Source organism: Pteropus medius, unplaced genomic scaffold (assembly GCF_902729225.1).
Source record: "Pteropus medius unplaced genomic scaffold, Ma_sr-lr_union100, whole genome shotgun sequence".
Lineage (NCBI taxonomy): Eukaryota > Metazoa > Chordata > Mammalia > Chiroptera > Pteropodidae > Pteropus > Pteropus medius.
In genome coordinates, this window is record NW_024345479.1 from 3748784 (window position 1) to 3768293 (window position 19510).

At 38.9% G+C, this 19510-nt stretch overlaps 1 protein-coding gene and 1 non-coding gene across 4 annotated transcripts; one reads left to right on the forward strand and one right to left on the reverse strand.

The window, feature by feature from the left end:
• Positions 1-381: 381 nt before the first annotated feature.
• Positions 382-17681, reverse strand: CBX1 (chromobox 1). Of its 3 annotated transcripts, none has more exons than XM_039873711.1 (5): positions 17468-17681; positions 5500-5676; positions 4853-5030; positions 4185-4279; positions 382-1901 (listed from the first exon to the last, which is right to left on the reverse strand). In XM_039873711.1, the coding sequence occupies exons 2-5, from the start codon at positions 5637-5639 to the stop codon at positions 1757-1759; spliced, it is 558 nt and encodes a 185-aa protein (XP_039729645.1). In that variant the 5' UTR covers positions 5640-5676; positions 17468-17681; the 3' UTR covers positions 382-1756. The 3 variants fall into 3 exon arrangements, with proteins under 3 accessions (XP_039729645.1, XP_039729646.1, XP_039729648.1); XM_039873712.1 differs by having other exon boundaries at positions 5500-5673; positions 17468-17679; XM_039873714.1 differs by lacking the exon at positions 17468-17681 and adding an exon at positions 17156-17320.
• Positions 14761-14879, forward strand: LOC120611316 (5S ribosomal RNA). The gene has a single exon (XR_005655126.1). It is a non-coding gene; the product is annotated as a 5S ribosomal RNA (ribosomal RNA).
• Positions 17682-19510: the final 1829 nt, after the last annotated feature.

Here is a 19510-nt window from a genome sequence, read left to right on the forward strand (position 1 = left end):
TGACTTTAGCTAAGATCACACAAATCTGAAATACGTGAGCCAGGATCTAAACCTAATTCAAAAAACCATGTTTCCAAAATATATCATAGTTTGAAAGTGCTATCAGGTCACAGAGGGCTAAACAGATAAACAACCTTTGAGCAATAAGACAGAATGATGTGACAATATTATAGTCTTTGCAGCAATTATAAATGCTCAATAAATATTTACTCAATGTGGTGAGACCACTCAAAAGATTCAGGGCAGCCACCAGATTTTCAAGCCTACAATGTTCAAGAAATAAAATCAACCAAGTGTGGAAGCTGTTTCCAAAAGGCTGAACCTGTAAAGTAATTAAAGGCAAGGCGGGTTGCTGGTAATACTTAAGACAGAAATCAAGAATTATAAATCTATATAGTTTTATTAAGACAAAAACTGACAGTGTGGTATGAAGTTTACATTTAAACAGTTTTCACAGAAACCTAACACATGCCTAAAAAATTTTTTTACAATGGAGTTCTAGATGCAGGTCTAGATAACGTCAAGAACTGATGTATCTGATGATTCAAGACAGCATGTTGGGTATTAGTTAATTCTTAGGATTAAAAAAGAATTTTCATTTTGTTTTGTGTTTTAAAGTGAACCACTGCCCCAGTATGAAAGTTTAATCTTCTCCTGAGACCAGGGCTTTTGAAATAATCTAACTCTTGAAGTGATTCAATGAACTTGTGCTGTTAGTGACTGAACCCTGCCACCAGTGGTTTCAGAGTTCATAGTTCAAAAAACAGAGGCTCCAAGAGTTTTCCACCCTAAGAGCATGGGCCCTTCTCCATACTATCACACCTCCTATGCCACCTTCTTCCCCTCCCCAAATACCTTAGACAGTGGCTTGAATAGACAAGCTAATAACTTCATAATTAGAAAAGAAAGGGTCTTTTGTCAATTTCAAGAATTAGCACCTCTAAGACAGAATGATCTGCCTTTGTATATGCTCCAATAAAAGACTTTACCTCCTCAACCAGTTTCCATCTCCAAAATGGCAGCTTTGGTAATTTTATGAACTGGTTTAGTCCTTTGTTGGGAACAGCATTAAGCTCAGGCAGGGAACACCTTGGCTTTTAAGTTTCAGGCAGTCACAGCTTTTAAACAGTCTCTCACAGTCCTTATTTAGATTGCCAATGACTTTTTTTTTTTTGAAAAGATAAAATATTCTGGACACAGAACTGAAGTCATCATTAATTGTTTGTTCTTTCCAATGTTGCACCATTTTCCCAATTAGGCCCCAAATTTCAACAAAAACAATCCTACCCGTCTCCCTTGCTTCCCACCCCATCCCTCCCACCCCCAAATAATACACCAGTCAGTAATAGCCAAAATCTACACACATGCTACGCTGTAAAAATGCAGAGTTAACACTATTGGGAAGAAGGCTGTGGGTTGTGGAGATGCTCTTTGAAGATCTACAGTATCTTTTTGCTCTCCCACACACCCATTCTGCAAGTTTTGTCCTTCATAGAAGGCCCTTTGCTTTTCTCAGCAAAGTGCAAAATGAGTTGCCTTGGAACACTTCTCCTCCCCTCCACTGGGATGGGTGTGCAAACTATACAGCATGGAACGGCTTTAAAGCACTTGGACTGCTGTAGGGCACAGAAACTATACTGGCTCTTCAAAGGACATCTTCTCAAGCCACCTCTATGGTGTCAAGACAAGTAGAACTCCTTCCCCTCCCCACTTGAAACGCACAGTCAGATGTGACATGAGCTGGTACTCAGGAGAGTTAATTCTTGTCATCTTTTTTGTCATCATCCTCTGAGGGGTAGGAATGCCACGTCAGCCTTTCCTCATAGAAGGATATGACAACCTGGGGGCACTTGACATTGGCTTCCTTGGCAGGAACCAGGTCAGCCTCGTCAGAGTTTTTCCTGCAGAACAAAGCAGAGAGAGACTTTGAGGCCAGGTGCTAGTGGTCTCCCAACTTGGATCACCTAAGGGAAAGGGCTTTAAAAATATTAATTTCAGAAGAATAAGCTAAGGAAGGGTGCAAACATGGCCCAACTAGCATCTACTGGCAGATTTTAGTCAAGTGACATCTTTGGAGATCCTCTGTTAAAAATCCCCTCTAGGTATCTTTGTAAAACGCTAGATCACCTAACTCAATCTGTCACATCTGAACTCCTGGGAAAGTTCAAAAAAAGTATGACTCTTGGATTCTCTGAGGGAAAAAGAGAGGCTACTGCTGTCTTCCAAAAGCCACATCCCAGCTGCTAAGAACCCAAAGAGAGATCTTAGCTTTGTAAAAGGGTTTCATACCAAGTTGGATATGACTTAATACCAACCTGTCATTGGCCAGAGACAATACAGGTAGACACTTACTTGCTGACTCTTATATTACTTAACATTACCAAATGCCATGCTCGCACAGCTATGCCATAACTCCCAGGTGCTTTGAAATGGTGCTTCGACACTGGGAGGTAGAAAATGAAGGGACTATTATATAATTCTCTATATTCTTCTGAATTTTAAAATCTTCCTAAATTTTGAAAATCACATCCATATTACAAGGAACATAGGGGTAAGCTCTATCTTCAGGTCATTGGGAATGTCCCAGATGAAAGGAGCAGCATAGGGCAGGCAGCAGATACATGATCTCTGATAAGATACCACCACTCAAAACTTCCAGAAACCCAGCAACAAGTAAACCAAAGCCACAGAGCCCCATGGAACCAAAGAGGAAGCTGGTAAAGTACGTTTCTGAACAATGGACTCAATGGGAAGGAAAGGAATATAATATGAGAACCTGAAGCAGACTGCCCTTTGCTGACAATTCAACAACACCCTCTGAGGTAAATTCGGTCATTACACTGCATAGAAATATCTGCTATTTTTGGAAATGGACAAGTATTTTCTACTCTCCAAGAAAATCACTTTAAAATGAACATGGTTATATAATTAACATCAATCTTAACCTGTAGAATTATATTCAGCTGTAATCTTTACACATAGCAGTGAGTCAACCAAAGGAGTATAATCTTAAGCAATATGGAGATACAACTATGACTCAGACTGGTCACATGCAGACAGAGAAAGTGTATTCTAGTTGTACTGAATAATTCCTGGAATCAATTATTTCCTCCCATATACAGCACCCTAAAAAATGAGCTTAAAAAAACAAAAAAACAACTTTTCACCTACAGGCTAGCAATAAATCAGCTAAAAGAAGGTCAGATTCAGTAAATACCTAGGGAATGCACAGGGAGAAAAAACAGGTTTAGCTAGTTGTGACATAGGCTTTCAGTGGTGGTAAAGTTAGGCCTCTCTGGTCACCTTCTAAAGGAGAAGGATTAGTACAGATGTGAGTTTTAGAGAAGGTTCTAGACTGACAAAAGGACAACGCTAGAATGCTGCTTTCACTGGCAAAGGCTTAAAATTACTAATTCTTAATTTATATTTTAAAAACAATGATTGAAATCCACTTAGGGGAGAGAAAGCAAACCACTTTCATCAAGCAAAAAAAAAAAAAAAAAGAAAGCCTGCCTTTTGGACAGAAAGTAAGGAAATTATAGAGAATTTTGGGCTAATTGTAGTTCTTAAGATTCTCAAGACAACTGTTTCCATTAAGCTGTTCATGGAGTATTACTACCACTGGTGTTTGTTTATACTTCTAATGGAGAAAAGTATGCTTGCTCTATGCTCAGTATATTGGAAAGGGGTCTTGCTGACCCCTGCTGGCTGATCCTGGAATTGTAGAATCTGTACAAACTGGAAAGGATCTATCAATCAAGGACAAAGCCAAAGAAAAGCTACAGAAATTCCCTCCTAACCCTGAGAAGTTAACAGAATTCCTGATCCTAGGGCCAGCCCTATCTTTGTTAAGGAGGTGGTAGAAGGGGAGGGTGGCTCAATCACATTTCATATTTTCCCCTTCACTTACAGAAGTGAAATGTGATTCCTCTCCATACCATCTCCACTCTAGATTTTCTCCCACCTCCAAAAAATGGGCAAAAATCTGAGAATCCTAAGGGCCCCTACCTGTAAATCATGAGTCCAGGTTGGCAGTCAGGCCGGGAGTCACTATCGAAGGACTATGCCATCTTAAAGATTTCACACCTGGGTGACTGGAATTTCGAAGGTCCAGCTCTTTTCCTCTGGCATGGAACAAATGGGAGAAGAAAAAAATAGCCACACAGAGCCACTGACAGACTCACCATTTCATCAGGAACATGAGTTCTCCACTGGAGTCTGTAGCTCCAATAATCCGCTCTGGCTCCAAACCCCGGGCAAAACCTCGTGGCTTTTCCGACTGCAAAAACCAGATGGACAGAACAATTTAAACTATATGGACTATTATCCAGACTGCAGCTACTTCTGTTTCTCTGATTAATGTGTTCAAACTCTTGCCAGTATTTCACCAAAACCATGGCTCCAAGACACAGGCCTTTTAAAATCATTCTGAGAGATTCCCATTAAGGCCTGAAGCACTCAAGATTTCCCCACATGTAAAAAGGGACATATACCTTAAGCAAAATAAATGTTCACAATGGTTTCTTAACCCTTCAAAGACAACCTACTTTAAGGCACTGAATAGATTAAAATAGCCACCTCAAACCTATAATGGTCAAAACACTAAAAGCTATCCACTTAAAGGAATGAATTGTTTTTTAATCTCAGATAAAATAAGAGATTATGTGGGCTTTGCAAGAGTGAGCCCCCAGACACTCTAAGCATCAGCCTACCCAAGATTCCAGAAAGACTGAGAGAGGGCTGCTGAAATCCAAGAAGCAGCAAAACAAAAGTGCTGAAATTAACTGGCTTTCAAGCTTCTTTGAGAGCAGTAAGAATTCTGGCTAGTAACAATTTTTACTCCTAGCCTTACCTCTTCTTTCTTCTTCTTTGGTTTACTTTCCTCTCCCTTATCTTCAGAATCAGAATCAGCTTTGCGCTTGCCTCCCTCTGATTTATCTGTCTCATGTGCTGTTTTCTGTGACTGCAGAAACTCGGCGATGAGGTCGGGGCAATCCAGATTCTCTTCTGGCTCCCATGTGTTGTCCTCACTGAAATCAGAAGGCAGAGTGAGTCACCCTTTCCATTCAAGTTAGCATACTCATACAAAGGAGAAGCACAGGAGGACAAGAGCTGGTGTCCCTGGAAAAGGAGTTAACAATAATGAGTAACTAGATTTTGCCCAAGACCAAGAACTGGGCAAAGCTGAAATTTCTTGGGAGTGGTGGGGACCATTTTAGTACAAATTGTAAGTTCAGAAACTTGCCTCTTTTCAAAGGAAAATTACTTTCTCTTTGTGAACTTTGATCAGTCGACCACACACAAAATGGTTCCTCAGAAATTGCTGTCTTACATCACAGCACTTTGTACATGCAAATCATTCTCTTAGTTAGACTATAAGCTATGAAGGCCAGGCCCAAGTCACACAGTACCCATCAGATAACCCTAGGCCTTGCATATTACTAAACTCCTAAGAAATAGTTAAAAATGAATCGATTTACCCAGGTCAGTGAAACTTACTCTGAGAAACCCTTCCACTTTAGGAGGTACTCCACTTTGCCCTTTACCACCCGACGGTCGAGAACTTTTTCCACCACATATTCCTCTTCTTCCTCTTCTAGGACCTCCTCCACTTTCTTCTTGTTTTGTTTTTTCCCCATAGTGCCCGCCAGCTTTCTGGTATAAAGGGTGACGCTGCTAAAATGATAAAGGAAATAAAAAGGACATAAGAGCACATTCTTCTTGGTTAGGTGAATGAATATATGGAGGGTAAGAAAAGCAGGGACAACACAGATGACTTTAATGGTGTGTGGTGCTTATATTAAGTGTTATGTCTATTCATTTTCAATATACAAGGAAGTTTTCTGACATATTCAGCTAGAAAGTTCATAAAACAGCTCCAACTAATCTCACAGCAAAATTTTATTCTTGCACATTCACTTAAAACTTTTATACCAATTCTTGCTAAGTTAAAAAGTTCCCAATATCTTTTACTATGAAGTATGGCATCTAAAATATTAAATTAAAAAAATTAGTCCTCCTAAAAATAATGTATATACCTCAAACTTATATACATATAATCCTCTAATCCATATTTTCTCCTATTCTCTGAATGTTTTCCATTTCATCACAGTATTGGACCTGAATTTTTACTGTGAGGAAATAACTTGTTCTATTCATTAAACATCTAGTTTTAATTTTCCTTTTTGTATATGCGTATAATCCATTCTTCTGCTTGTTAAAAGACCCTTGCTTTTTTAAGTCCTCTTAAGGTTCTTTATGCAGCCTAATCTGAATGCCACTATTAATTAATTTACAATTTGCAAGTTTCTCATTAACTTCTCATTCTGTTTAGTTTATTTTTAAGTCTAAGAAAGACTCATAAAAATGGCAGAATGACCATGAAAAAATGACCATGAAATTCTCTGAACTGGAACACTGCAATAATTTGGAAAATGCCGGGGGTGGGGGGAGGTAGTCATCACAGATAATAGAATCTGAGTTTATTCTTTTGTAAAATTCATCACCAGGCTAGGTAACCTCCAAGAGTTTCTCCAGTGCTAAAATTCTAGTCCCCTAAGTCTATTTTCTTTAGTCCTTCATACATCTCTTTGCTGACAGGCTTAAAGCCTTATGTTTATCAATTTGTGTCAGTAGGTGGCGCCACAAGATATCAATACAACAAAAGTGAGCCACCAAAAACGAGCCCAAATCTGCAAATTAGTGGATCAGTCGCCCGGAATGAGATACAAAGAATCAATAGTATGGTGAATAATCCAAACAAGAAAGAATTTAAAATAACGCCAATTTGGGGTTAAACTGGTTGTTCCTAGCATCCTTTGGAAAAAGAGTCTAACCTAAGTAGAAATGTTTCAAAATACTTTAAAACTGGCCTGTATAAATAGAATGAATTTTATAAAGAGTCCATCTATATACTATATGAAATATAATAACTTTTCATAAAAGTCAGGATCATCATTATGAATCAGTTATATTATCTACAGATGCTTACTTAGGTTTATACTAAGATATTCGCATGCCTGCATACATGCACAATGTTGACTTAATTTAACGAGAAAACAAACATTTGGGGACTAGACAATTCTAGATATTGCTGGATACTAGAGATTCAAGAAAACAAGAAATGGTCCTTGCCTTACTGAAGCTTAATGTTCGGTAAGAAAAAAAATGTAGACACCTCTTCCACTAAAGGTATTCTTGACTTTTGCAGTGGTACAAAATGTTTTCTGAGGTGCTTTTAGCATGGCCATTGGAGGCCCCCACCCCACCCCCCAGTTCAGAACATATATTTATGCTAAGAATGTCTTTTTAACACTCTTCCTTCCCATTTACATACTGAAGACTGCTTTCCTTGCCTCCCCAGCCCCTCTGGTCTTTTAGAGAAAGTGCCACATGAGTCTTCCTTTTCTTCTGTTACTCAACAGATTAATCAGTGGATTGCATGCAATCTTTTGCTAACTCCTGGCTAGCTTCATTGTGCCTCTGATTCAGGGGCTGTGCCTCTTCCTGAAGAGAGATGCTGCATGTTTTCAGAATTCTGATTGCCATATGAGAAGCGTTATTTTATGAGGGAAGAAAAATCCAATTTTCCTTTTAGTTAAATGCAGTAGTGTTTTTTTCCCAAGAACAAGTGCTACTCCTTGCTTGCTTCCTTTCACTGTCAGTTGAAGGAGGAGATTTATCATCAGTCTTTGGTTACAGTACAGAGCAAAATAAACTGGCAAGCATCTTTAAATAACAAAGGCTACCACAACTCTCTACACACCAACTTGGACTTGGAAACTGGAAGATACTCCCTTTTTCAACGGACGGAAGGAAAACAATAGGTTACAGATGATCCAAAAATAATAACTGTCCACTAGTGTACCCTTTTCCAAGTAATTAAATTTTAAAAAGGAAAGGAAAGGTGTTCTATTACACTGGCTTCAGAATTCAGAGCTATTTAAGGCTTACTGTTATCTACGTTAACAGCTATACCTGTCTTACCAAAAAGAGAGCATTTCAAATATATGGTAAAGAAAGGAAACTAGATTTTGAGTTAGGAGCACACAATTGAGTATACAGATGTTGAATTATAATCTTATTAAGCAATGTTATTAACTAATGTTACTTCAATAAATTTAATTAAAAAAATAATAAAATAGGATCTATCCTAAAGAAAATAAAAAGAAACAGCATCGACTACTACTCATTTGATCTTGCTGCTCTGATCCAAAGGGTCAGGACAGCTTCCGGCTTATCTCTAGCTCCTGCAGCCCTCTCCTCCTTTTATTATTAGCATAGTCCCAAGGAGTAAGAGTCATAGAATTTAATAAAATCCTTTAGGTTGGATAAAGAAAATCCCCCACATGGGCAAATCTAAAAAGACCTCCTGATTTTCATCTTTACTCATTTAAATCGCTGTCTTAAGAACAACTCAAATAAGTGAAGAATGCAGAAAACAGATTCCTGCTTCTGAGTTTTCTTAACTGGCTCATCCCAGCCAACTACCTCTGGAGATTGGATTCTTTATGTTGGAGATTCTCAGCAAGGCTCCCCAATGTGAGTTTTTTCCTTATTTATATGTAGTTCTCTAGGGTTCTGAATAAAAGTTGTTTTAAAAATCAGTAGAGAAGTAGATTAAATATGTAACCCAATTTTCATATAAAATCTAGCACCTTCAGAAGAGCCACGAGCCAGCACCCCGTTAAATATTATGACAGGCCAATTATTCTCATAGTTTCCAAATGGATTACTTCAAGAGAAATCTCTCTTGGAAGATGGCAGTCTCCAAACACCAGCAGAGCTATCTGGAAGGAGAGCTCTCAATTGGAATTGCTTGGCAAAGAAATTTCAAAGCAGCTCAGATCAGTGTAGTAACCATAATGGAAAAAAGCCTTTAGTTAACACTATCTGCCACTCCCCTAAGCATCCTGGCTACCCAAGATGCTTATGACATCAAAAGTGCCATAATCATTGAACGAAGGGTCAAAATATATGAAAGAACATCACAAGAGGTGTGAACAATTCTAGTTTAACTCAGAAATCTTAATCCTTGTACAATCAATCTTCTCAAAGCTTATCGCAAGGCTGCAACAAACAACCTAGTAAATTAAGCTGCCATAATTTTTACCTAAATATTTACTGGGTCTGCCACATTTTAAGATGCCTAGAAAAATAATACTTTACATTTGTATTGCACTTTACAGTTTTTAAAGTGTTTCCACATTATCTTGTTTGATCCCAAAACCACCCTGTGAAACAAGCCAATCAGATATTATTGATGCCTCACAAATAACAGAACAGATTTACATGAAATAAATCACCTAACGTTACACAATTAAAGCAGAGCACTTCAGTAAGGACATCTAGCAAGGCTGGCCCTGCTGCACACACAGAGCTAGGAGGGAGATGTCCCTCCTCCAGCCCATACAAGGAAAGGATGGAGAGGTCTCTTGAGATGAAGCCTCTCTAAAAATTTGTCATCAGTAAATAAGGACGTGACAGACAACGATTTTCTTTCAGAAAATACCCTGAAGTATCACTGTTAAAAACAAAGATTTTTGAAGCCAGGCCTTTGAGCTATATAGCTCGCCTGTGTCTCTGAGACTTTTAACTCTCTAATAAACCTTACTTTCTTTGCTGCAAAATAAATAAAACAATGATTTTTAATTGGTTGCTGGAATATAAAGGTATTCATTGTTAATTGAACTAGCAAGCAGTAACAAAGCTTTGGCTTTCAGTGCCCCAGCAGTCTTCTGCGTCTTTTAAATTGACAAGTGCTAGATGGTGCAGAATTTTTAAAGTTAGAACACCCTCGCTAATAGGCTGAGACAATTATAGAGAAAAATGCCAATTTTAAGAAACCAAAATACATCTATAGTGTCCCAATGAATCCAAGAATTGTGTAAAACTAAAGCAAGAATCATGAACTCAGTTTGTTTTTTTTTTAAAGAAAAAAAGAGCACTGTTGTGATTCTCCTCACATACCCTCCACTCCTGTAGTTAGGAGACAGAATGTGAAGAGGAGGAACAATACTACTTGAAGGCAGAAGGTAGTAAAGTATCAGATACAAAATAAGGCATTTTGTCTTGTTTTTGAGTAGCTAGTATTGTGAAAGGGTATGAAAAGGACCTAGGATAACCATGTGGACTTAGCTCCTGGTTGTCATCAGATCCACGAATTATAAAGGGCCACCCCAGGAACTTCCATACTGATTTCTTGCCAGCTTGAAAGATCAAGTTCCAGATATGAGAACAAGGTAACATCTACAGACCTCCGAAACCAAACTAAGAGGGCTTTTAGCTAAACACTAAGGTGAAGCATTTAGAACGTTGGTCTGGTTAAGGTGACTGTCTTTACCAAGAAAGAATTCAGAGGAAAGCAGACCTTGAGCTAAGAACTTTCATCTCTATGAGCATCAGAATCACCTATGGAGAGTTTATTAAGTACAAATGCCAAGATCCAATGAATCAGAAAGTAGGGTGTATTATTTTAAAAAAACATTTTGTTCTAATTATAATGTAATACATGTATTCACATTCAATTACAAAAATAATGTAGGAAATCAAAGATCTCTGGCTCAAAACCTGTTAAAGCCTGTTTTTGTTCTATATGTAAACACAGATACACATATGTGAAAATAGATATTACTGTTCTCTAACTTGCCTTTTTATATAACGTAATGTATTTTTTACATTGTTCCATAAAAGATCTCCATTCTTAACAGCTGCACAGTATTCCATACTGTATGGACACACCATATTCTAACCATTCACCTAGTGATGAAAATTTGGGTTGTTTCCTTTTTTTTTTTTTTTAAATCACTGCAAAACAATGTTGCTTTGACCGTGGCCTCTGAATCTTTAAAAGCTCCTTAGGTGATCTGATGCACATCCCTGAATAAAAACCATTGCTATAAAAGGATTGGCAGAAGCTACATTCCTCAGGTAAAATTACACACATTATTGCAGATATAAATCAATTCTCATAGCTAAAAGGCAGGTTAACATTTTACTTTCTCCATAAAATTGAGAATAAGGCTAGAGCAATGAAAAATAACCGATGTTCCTGAAGACAAAACCTTCTCTGTATCACATTCAACATCATTCAATCTAGACTTTTTTTTTGCATTCATAATGAAATTGAAAGAGTACTGCTTGAAGGATCCTCATAGTTCCTTTCACCAGAAGATAGCTAGTATGAGCTTTAGACTCATCTTTCCTGTCCCTGACCTCTCAAAACAACTTTATGCCTAGCCTATAGGCAATTAAGGGCATGCACGCACACACACTGAACTCGGTATTCTTATCTATAAAATTGGTGTAAGAACCCTCATGGGATTCCTTTGAGGTGAGCTTTTATGACCTTCTGGCATTAGTTATCTCTTTATGTTTATACATATGCCTTACTCATTAGATTTACAACTTTAAGCTTAGGGATAGCTCTCTGAAATCCAGTGTATTAAGAACTCAATGAGAAAATACCATTTTGGTCCTACATATATGGCAAAGATTCATGGCAATGTTTTTCAAAACAGCAGAGCAGCTCCAGAACACACTCAAGAAGGACCCAGGTCTTGTTGGTATGAATGAACCAATCATTACAAAACAGAACCCAAGATCTCATTTCTGGAAGACTGAGACAGAAGAGCTACCAGAAACTGAGAAATCACATTTCACATACCTAAAGTGTAGGAAGGAAAATAAAGCAACAAAACTCTTGTAGTAAATAACAAAAGGAATATAACTTCCTATGAAGATACATAAGATAGGTGAGAAAAAGAAAGTAAATTCTGGATACAAACAATGGAAAATTTCAACAAAATGATTTTCTGGTGAAAAGAATTTTAAGATTTCTGAAAACCTATGTCAATACCAAAAATCAATTTTGATGATCCATATGATAAAGTTCTCTAACTCCAAGGCTGTGACTTCGGTCTTAGATTTTACATATATACTTTTTAAAAAAGCCAATCACCCAATTAAATGAATAATGGTCTTTCTAAGAATTCATGTAGCTTTTACTGGATTCAAGACAAAAAAATGACAATCATCCTTGATTTCGCTCCACTCATCCTCCATGGATCCAGTCTCTTACTAAATCTTGTTGATTTCATATCTCAAATATCTTTCAATTTATACATTTTTCTAGTCCCAGTACTACCATTCTATTCCAAGTCACCATTACCTAGACAACTCCTAATCCAATTCATTCTCAATACTAGCCAGTGATTTTAAAATGCTGATCTCTTCATATCATTACCTGTGGGCATTCCAGCTGAAGACCACTACATCTAATTTGTTAATCACAATGACCTTGCCCTTTGTACCAGTCTTCACTTGAACAATCCCTTAGCTAAAATGTCACCATCAGAGGCTTCCCTGAAGCCCCAGGCTAGGTTTAGGTTAACTCTTCCTACAAACATGCTCCTATAGTATTCATTTAACAATTATCTGTTGGGCATCTATTATGTGTGACTGGCTCAAAAAATGGGGTGAGCATCACAGACAAAATCCCTGGCCTCTTAGAGTTTATATTCTTATGTGGACAGTGAGTGAGCATGAGTGGGAGTGTGCACACATGCATGTGCAGCACAAGCAGAACACAGACAATAAGCTTAGTGATAGATGCTATAAAGAAAATACATTTAGATTAACATTTAAACAGAGACCCAAATAACAAGGAAAAACTCAGCAAAATCAGAAGAACACATCGAGTTTAGAGAATAATTGGTTTAAAGTCCTAAGGTGAGAAGAGCTTGTTTTATCTGAAGAAGAGAACTGTGGTCAGGTTTGAAAGAGCTAGACTAAGGGAGTGGCAGGCAAGGACCAGAAAATAACTATCATGCATATCATTTACCACTTCATTTCTTCTTTCATCTAGCTTCTTTTACATTCCTTGTTTTCCTTCCCTGTTTTGCCTCTTGCTTAGGTTTAGGACCAGTCAATTAATAGCTTTAAAAGTGTATAACTACAGCTCTACTAGCTTTTAATATTATCTATTAAAAAATCAAATCAATAAGCATTCCTGGGTGGAATACAGGGTGACAAGTCACTGTGGCTAAACCACAGAAAGTTCCAAATTGCAGGAACCCTCTCAGACCCAGGCAAATGGAGCTGTTTGGTTAGGCTAGGGAGATGTGCAGACACCAAGAAGTACAGGCTTTTGAGAATCCCTTAAGGGTAAGTGATAATAACACAATAACTAACGTTTACTGAATATATAACACCTAATGCAGATAGACACTTAATTCAATCCTCACAACTGTATTAAGTCCATTTCACAAATGAGGAAACTAAGGCTTACTAAAGCAAAGAAAATTTCCCAAAGTCTCCCAACAGGAAGACACAGATCCATGACTGAAAAGTAAAACCATATAAAACGATTAAAAAAAAAAAAGTTGAAGTTCATTTCAATAGGAGAAATGACTAGAGTATGTAATAATTAGCAAAAGAAATATAAACGATAATAAGTAGCCACAAAAGCACGACAGGGGCTTGGAGGAATAAATGGCTATGGTGATTAAAAAGGTTTTGAAAGTTGGGATTGCAGCCAAACTCCAACAGCATTTGAAAAGGTGGATTGAAGGAGGGCAATTTGGCCCAAGGACTGTTATGAACAAAAACAATGAGGCACGTCTGAGGTAGACACAGTGTGTAAACCAGTTTGGGCGGGACTAAACTGAATAGGAAAGTGTAGGTAACTGTTAAAAATTTTTCTACAAGGACTCCTCCTCTTTAAAACAAAAGCCAAAATCCACAGTATTTAACATCTAACACCGTATAGTTCCAACCATTCTATATTCTGCCTTCCCTTACAAAATCTACACTGCTGTCAAAAACAGAAAACTATAACCTGAACATATCCTGCACATTCCTCCGTACATGGCTTTACTCGTTATTAAAAAGTGTGTGCCTGCCTAAGACTGGCAGTCAAAATCCTATCTACCCTTTAAGAACCAGCTTAAATGCTACTTCTTCCACAAAACCTAACCCAACCTAGCCGAATACTATTTCTCTTTTCCTTGCAATTCCCAAATCATTGTTTCTATTTTCACTCAGACATTCAAAAGTATATCTGGCTCCATGTAAAGTGTTGAACCCTACACTGGGCAGACAATAAGGATGAATGTCTCAAATTTAGATAAGCAGGAAGCAGAAGTCCAAAGCCGTCAATTTTTTAAGCAAGATAAATCTGACCTACAAATCCTAAATGGAAAACAAGGAAGAAGTACCTTTGCTGAACATTAGCAACCAAGTACCAGTCATCAAAAGGCAGGTGAAGGCATGTGTAGTATATTCAGTTTGTAGTCCTCGTGATTCATGTTTCTAAACCACTTTTAGTCTGTTAGCTGTGGCTGTTTGTGAGGCAAATGCTTTCCAGATGGAAAACTTTACTGAGCAGAAAACAAGAACTTGTGCCACATACTCAGTGAGCAGGGGTTTCATTTTTAAAAGAATTCCTGGATCTAGGACTGAAATACTGGTGTGTGAATAAAATTAGAATATTATCTGAGCTGTATCCAGAAAGTTGGCTAACTCACTTTCAGTGTGTTGTGGATGAAACTATAGGTTTAGGTTGAGAGGCCACAAGGAACTGCAAATATTACTAGGACCCAGCGATATCGAAGATCTTTTTAGTTTAAGATGAAATAAAAATGATTAGAGCTAGACCAGAATTATGACTAAGTTTAAATTAAAAGCAGAAACCAAAATATTCATAGCTAACAAAACAAAACCAGATTGCTGATACTAACCTCTCAAATACCACAGTTCTAAGTCTACAGCCATGCCACCCTGAACGTGCCCGATCCCGTCTGGTCTCGGAAGCTAAGCAGAGTCGGGCCTGGTTAGTACTTGGATGGGAGACCACCTAGGAATACCGGGTGCTGTAGGCGTTAAGAAAAAAAAAGTATCTTCACACTCAAATACCATAGTACTATTAGGCCCCCAATATATTAGCTGTTCTTAAAAAAGAAAAATACAATTTCACAGACAAATTAGGTCATTCCCTTTTGGTCAGCAATCATAAAAACTAAAAGTAGGAAATATTTAACACAGTTATTCAATTCAAATACTGACAGGATATCTGAATTTTGTCCATATTTGAATAACTTCCCCAGTTAACCTTGGGAAGGCTATTCAATTTTCCAATTGACGTTGCTATTAGGAAAAACTTATTTAACTGTATACAAAGGACACAAAACATTTTTCAACATACTTTTAAAACATAAAATATTCAAACTACATAGCTTGCTCTTGAAACCTAGAACCTGGCGCCTCTCCTAGTCCTTGCCTAAAGTACTTAAAATTGTAACCTGCACAATCTGCATACCTTTTCTGTATTTAATAGCAGGATAACTATATTAAAAACTGAGGCTAAGACAGGCAACAGTTTTACTCTGCCAAAGGTCATAGATCCAAGGCAGGCAAACTAATTACATAACTGCACATTAATTTCATTCTGCTAATACATGAATTCTCAGAAAGGATCTCAAGGCCCTAGCCATTCACTCGGCAATCTGAACCACCTATTATGTGCCAGATATTTAGATGAATAAGAGGCCTGGCCTCATCTTATGTGAGCCCATAAACCAACCATTAGCATTTATTCCAAAAACTCTTCAGAGAAATAACCTATGAAGGAAAATCTATCAAATGTAATGCAAAATCTGTTATACCACCAGAGATAGTATATAAAAAAAATGAAGATTTTTATGGATAAATTTAAAAAGATATGAACTCAAAAAGAAACATTTTCCTAATTACTAAAATGGGTACCAGAATATATAATAGTTGCTTTTCTTTATGTATATGGTTAGAAAATTATTAGTATTCTGTAGTCAAAAATACAGAAGGCCAGGGTATCTTTACTAGGTCTCTTTTAATCAGGAAGCTAAAAGCACCAGGCTACACACTATTTACATTTTAATGAAAAACAATTTAGGCTACTCGGCCAATGAAGAAAAATAGCACCACAGGGAAAATCAGAAAAGACTGAAAATCCTGAATTGCCCTAAAGCTTTATTAAGGGCCAACCAGTTCCAACAAGGTGCCCTTCAACCACACCGTTTTCTATACAAATGTCTGTAAACTCCTATGGAAGGGCATAGGCACTAATTTCTCAATTGTATTCATGCATCTATTTCAAAAGCAGTGGCCTTTTAGAACTATTCCAAACTGCTGACACAGGTTCTTAACATAACAGAGGAAGCTATCTTACCCGTGGGCCAGAGTTTCTAGTATAACTGATCTTTTGGTCAACTCCACTTCAGTTGAGTTAAAATACCTGTCTGAATATAACATCGTTCATAAAAAAATCTTCACCTGAAGCTTTGAAAAAGGGGTTAAGTATTGCTCACTTTGCATTCAAATCTTCCAACAACAGGGAAAGGCTGGTTAAAAAAGGAAAGGGCCCAAGAAAACAAAGTTCACGATCTAACGAACATTTATTTCTTGTGTCTCCCAATTTCTCACATCTTTCCCAACTTATTTTCATTCCCTAAATATTAACTCATCTGCACATTTCTACGATTTCACTGCCCTTTGTAACCAGTAAAAGTCCCAGATAAAAACTTATGAAACTAATTCTGAATCAAAGCAAGAGCTGCACTTGGACTTTTTAGCTTCCTAAAGGAATCACAGAGTGAAGACAGAATAAAACCTGGAAAAGGGAAGAAAGCATATCCCATCCTTTTTTCACACATTATTCTTACAGCCTCCCCCCTGGGTAAAGACCCATCAGGAAGCAAAGGCGGCCAGGTTTCCCTTTTTCTCTTGACCTTACAGAAATATACTCTCGGGACTTCAGTCCAGTTTACCCTAACAGCTCCTTCCCTTCTAGAGCCGAGTCAAGCAAATAATTGCCCCTTCTCCTAGCCTCCCCACTCCACCCCCACTCCCAGTTTATTCAATAGATCTTCTCCCCTAGTAGCACATCCTGGGCTGCCCAGCCCCTTTCTACAACTTACTCGAAGTTACTTATCCCTAGCTCTTGCAAGCAAAATTCCTCTGGGAGCCCCAGCAGGATCCCCAATTCTCAGGTTACACTTCTAAACCTCACGTCTTGCAGTTATGAACCCTCCCCATGCATGTCCAAACATCAAGACTGCCCGGCCTGTCCCCTTCTCAATTTACTAGAAAGTCTTTCCAGCCCAATCCTGCAGCCACCTACCGAACCCAAGTAGCATTGTCTGGGTCTATCCGGGCCGTGAAGTGAGACCCGCAAGGGCTCGGCCCAGCCCGAATTGCTGTAATGTCCGGCTCAGGATACGCCGCCCCGCCCTCTCCATCATTCTGGCGCCCAGTGTTCGAGCCCCCGTGCGCGGCGGAAAGACCCGCGCGGGAAGGGCGCAGGGCCCCGGCGCGCTCCCCGCACCCAACCTCCGCCGCTAGCGCGCGACCCCTCACTCAGGGCTTCGGCCGCAGCCGCGCGCCGACCTCCGTATCCCCCCACCCCCCGTTTCCCCGCCTCTAGCAGACTCACCTCAGAGCAGCGCCCAAGAGCCGAGAAGAATCGGTGCCGCGCTACTGGCGCGTCGTGTCGGGCAGGCCGGAGGAGTGGCGCCCAGAAAAGCAACAGGCCGGGTGGCCGCGGTCGAGCCCCTCACTGAAGCGGCGTACCGCAGGCCCCGGCCAACGGCCCTCCCCTCTGCCGAACAAAAGAGCCTTGCACTCTGCGCTGCCCGCCGCCCGCACCGCGCAGGCGCGACGACCCGCTGCACAGCACTATGGGACTCGAAGTCCATCCGAGACTACAAGATCCGAAATGCTGCGCACGTCTTACGTCGCCACGCATCGTCTAGGGTTTCAGGGAGTTTTAGTTTTTAAACTGCAAGCGCTGTAGTTTAGAATTTAGAACGTTCCTGTCGAGAAAATTAAATTATGTGGTTTTTACAAGCGACCCCCTTGATGGTTGGTCTGAAAAACCAGGCACTTCTGGACAGTAATTCACATTCTCGAAATTTTTTAATCTTAACAGGTTTCTCATCAGAACTTTACCAAATCTCCAATAATCTCTGAAAGCCTCAGTTTCCGCCCCCTCAAATCTCTGTAAGGCTCCTACTTCTCAGCGTTTAGATTACTTCCCCTTCGAGGCCCTCCCTGCCCCTTATACTGGGTTAGGTTCCCCTGGTAGGTGTCATCATGGCATCCTGAACTTACTCTTTTTCATTGACTGTGCCAGTGAGTAGCTTTAGTGCAGAACCATTAATATATCCACGAGCGTTCTTCACCCAGCCACTACAAAGAAACATTGAAACAGGCAAAAACCATGCTTGTGTCAAAGGTTCAGAAATAGCCAAAGTAAAACCAATGACTCACTGAAATAGTAATCAGTAAAAATTTATTATGCACACACCAACAAGACAGTTTGCAAACTGGGAGCCCTCAAACCAAAATATGGAATGAGGCCTAGAAGTATATTGTTGTAAAGCATTATATAGTGAGAAAGCAGTGACTGTTTATTCTTCACAGTGTTTGGTTATAATATTAGAATTTTCTTAAATGATAGGGAATTGGTCAATGGTTACCTCATATCAACCTTGGGAAACAGTTCAAGTTTTGGTTATGATTTCCAGAGGCAAGAAAGACCCAGATCAAGTTAGTCTTACAAAATAAGCTAAATTTAGCTTTGCTTCTCTGACTAAACTGGTTTTCATCTCCTCAAGGAAGTTTCAGGGTTGTGGTCTCCATTTGTTTTTGATTTTAACACTTGTTATTCTTTGGGACAAGTGGTTTAGTTTTCCTGTTTCAGCTAGATTGCTGTCCCCAAACCTGTTCATATGGAGATTCAGTCTCTCATAATAATATTCACCCCACTTTATTGTCATTAATTTACATCTGCCTTCTCTTTGGGACTCTAAACTCTGATAAGGGCAGAACCCTTGCTTTTTGTTCATCACTCTGTCCCCAGGGCTGAGCACAGTCCTTGACATACAGTAGTCAAGCAATTTTTGCTGAGTAAAATATTGAGTGAATTATTGAGACGTCTTTCGCCAATCTGACAATATGGAGGTCATCAAGTTTTCCTTCATCTCTTTTCTCCACATCAGATTTGTATTTTTTAAAACTCTTTTTCTTACTTCCAACTCCCTATCCAATCAGGAACTAAACAGACAGAGCTACCAGAAGATGACTTTTTCCCCTTACTTTGCATATTTAAATATCCTCCTAATCAGAGGAAAAGGAGAAAGGCAACTAGTGTACTGCACTCTACCCCAGAATGCTGGAGTCTGCATTTCTATGTTTTATGGAGCCAGGCACTGTGCAGGGCTCTGGGGGAATTACCATATAAGAAATCCAGACCAGCAATATAATAATAGAGAGTTTTGCTAAAAAGGCTGTGAGAACACAGAGAAGAGGGCAATTCTTTCTAAGACATTTGGGTTGAGTGTCCATGACCACACAAAAATTCATCTATTTACTCCCTCCTGAAGTGTCCAATTCTGTTTTTAATAATTTTAATGATTAAAAATTAGTTGTAATAATAGTCACTGCTTACCACAATGCTAGGGAATTTAAGTATTTG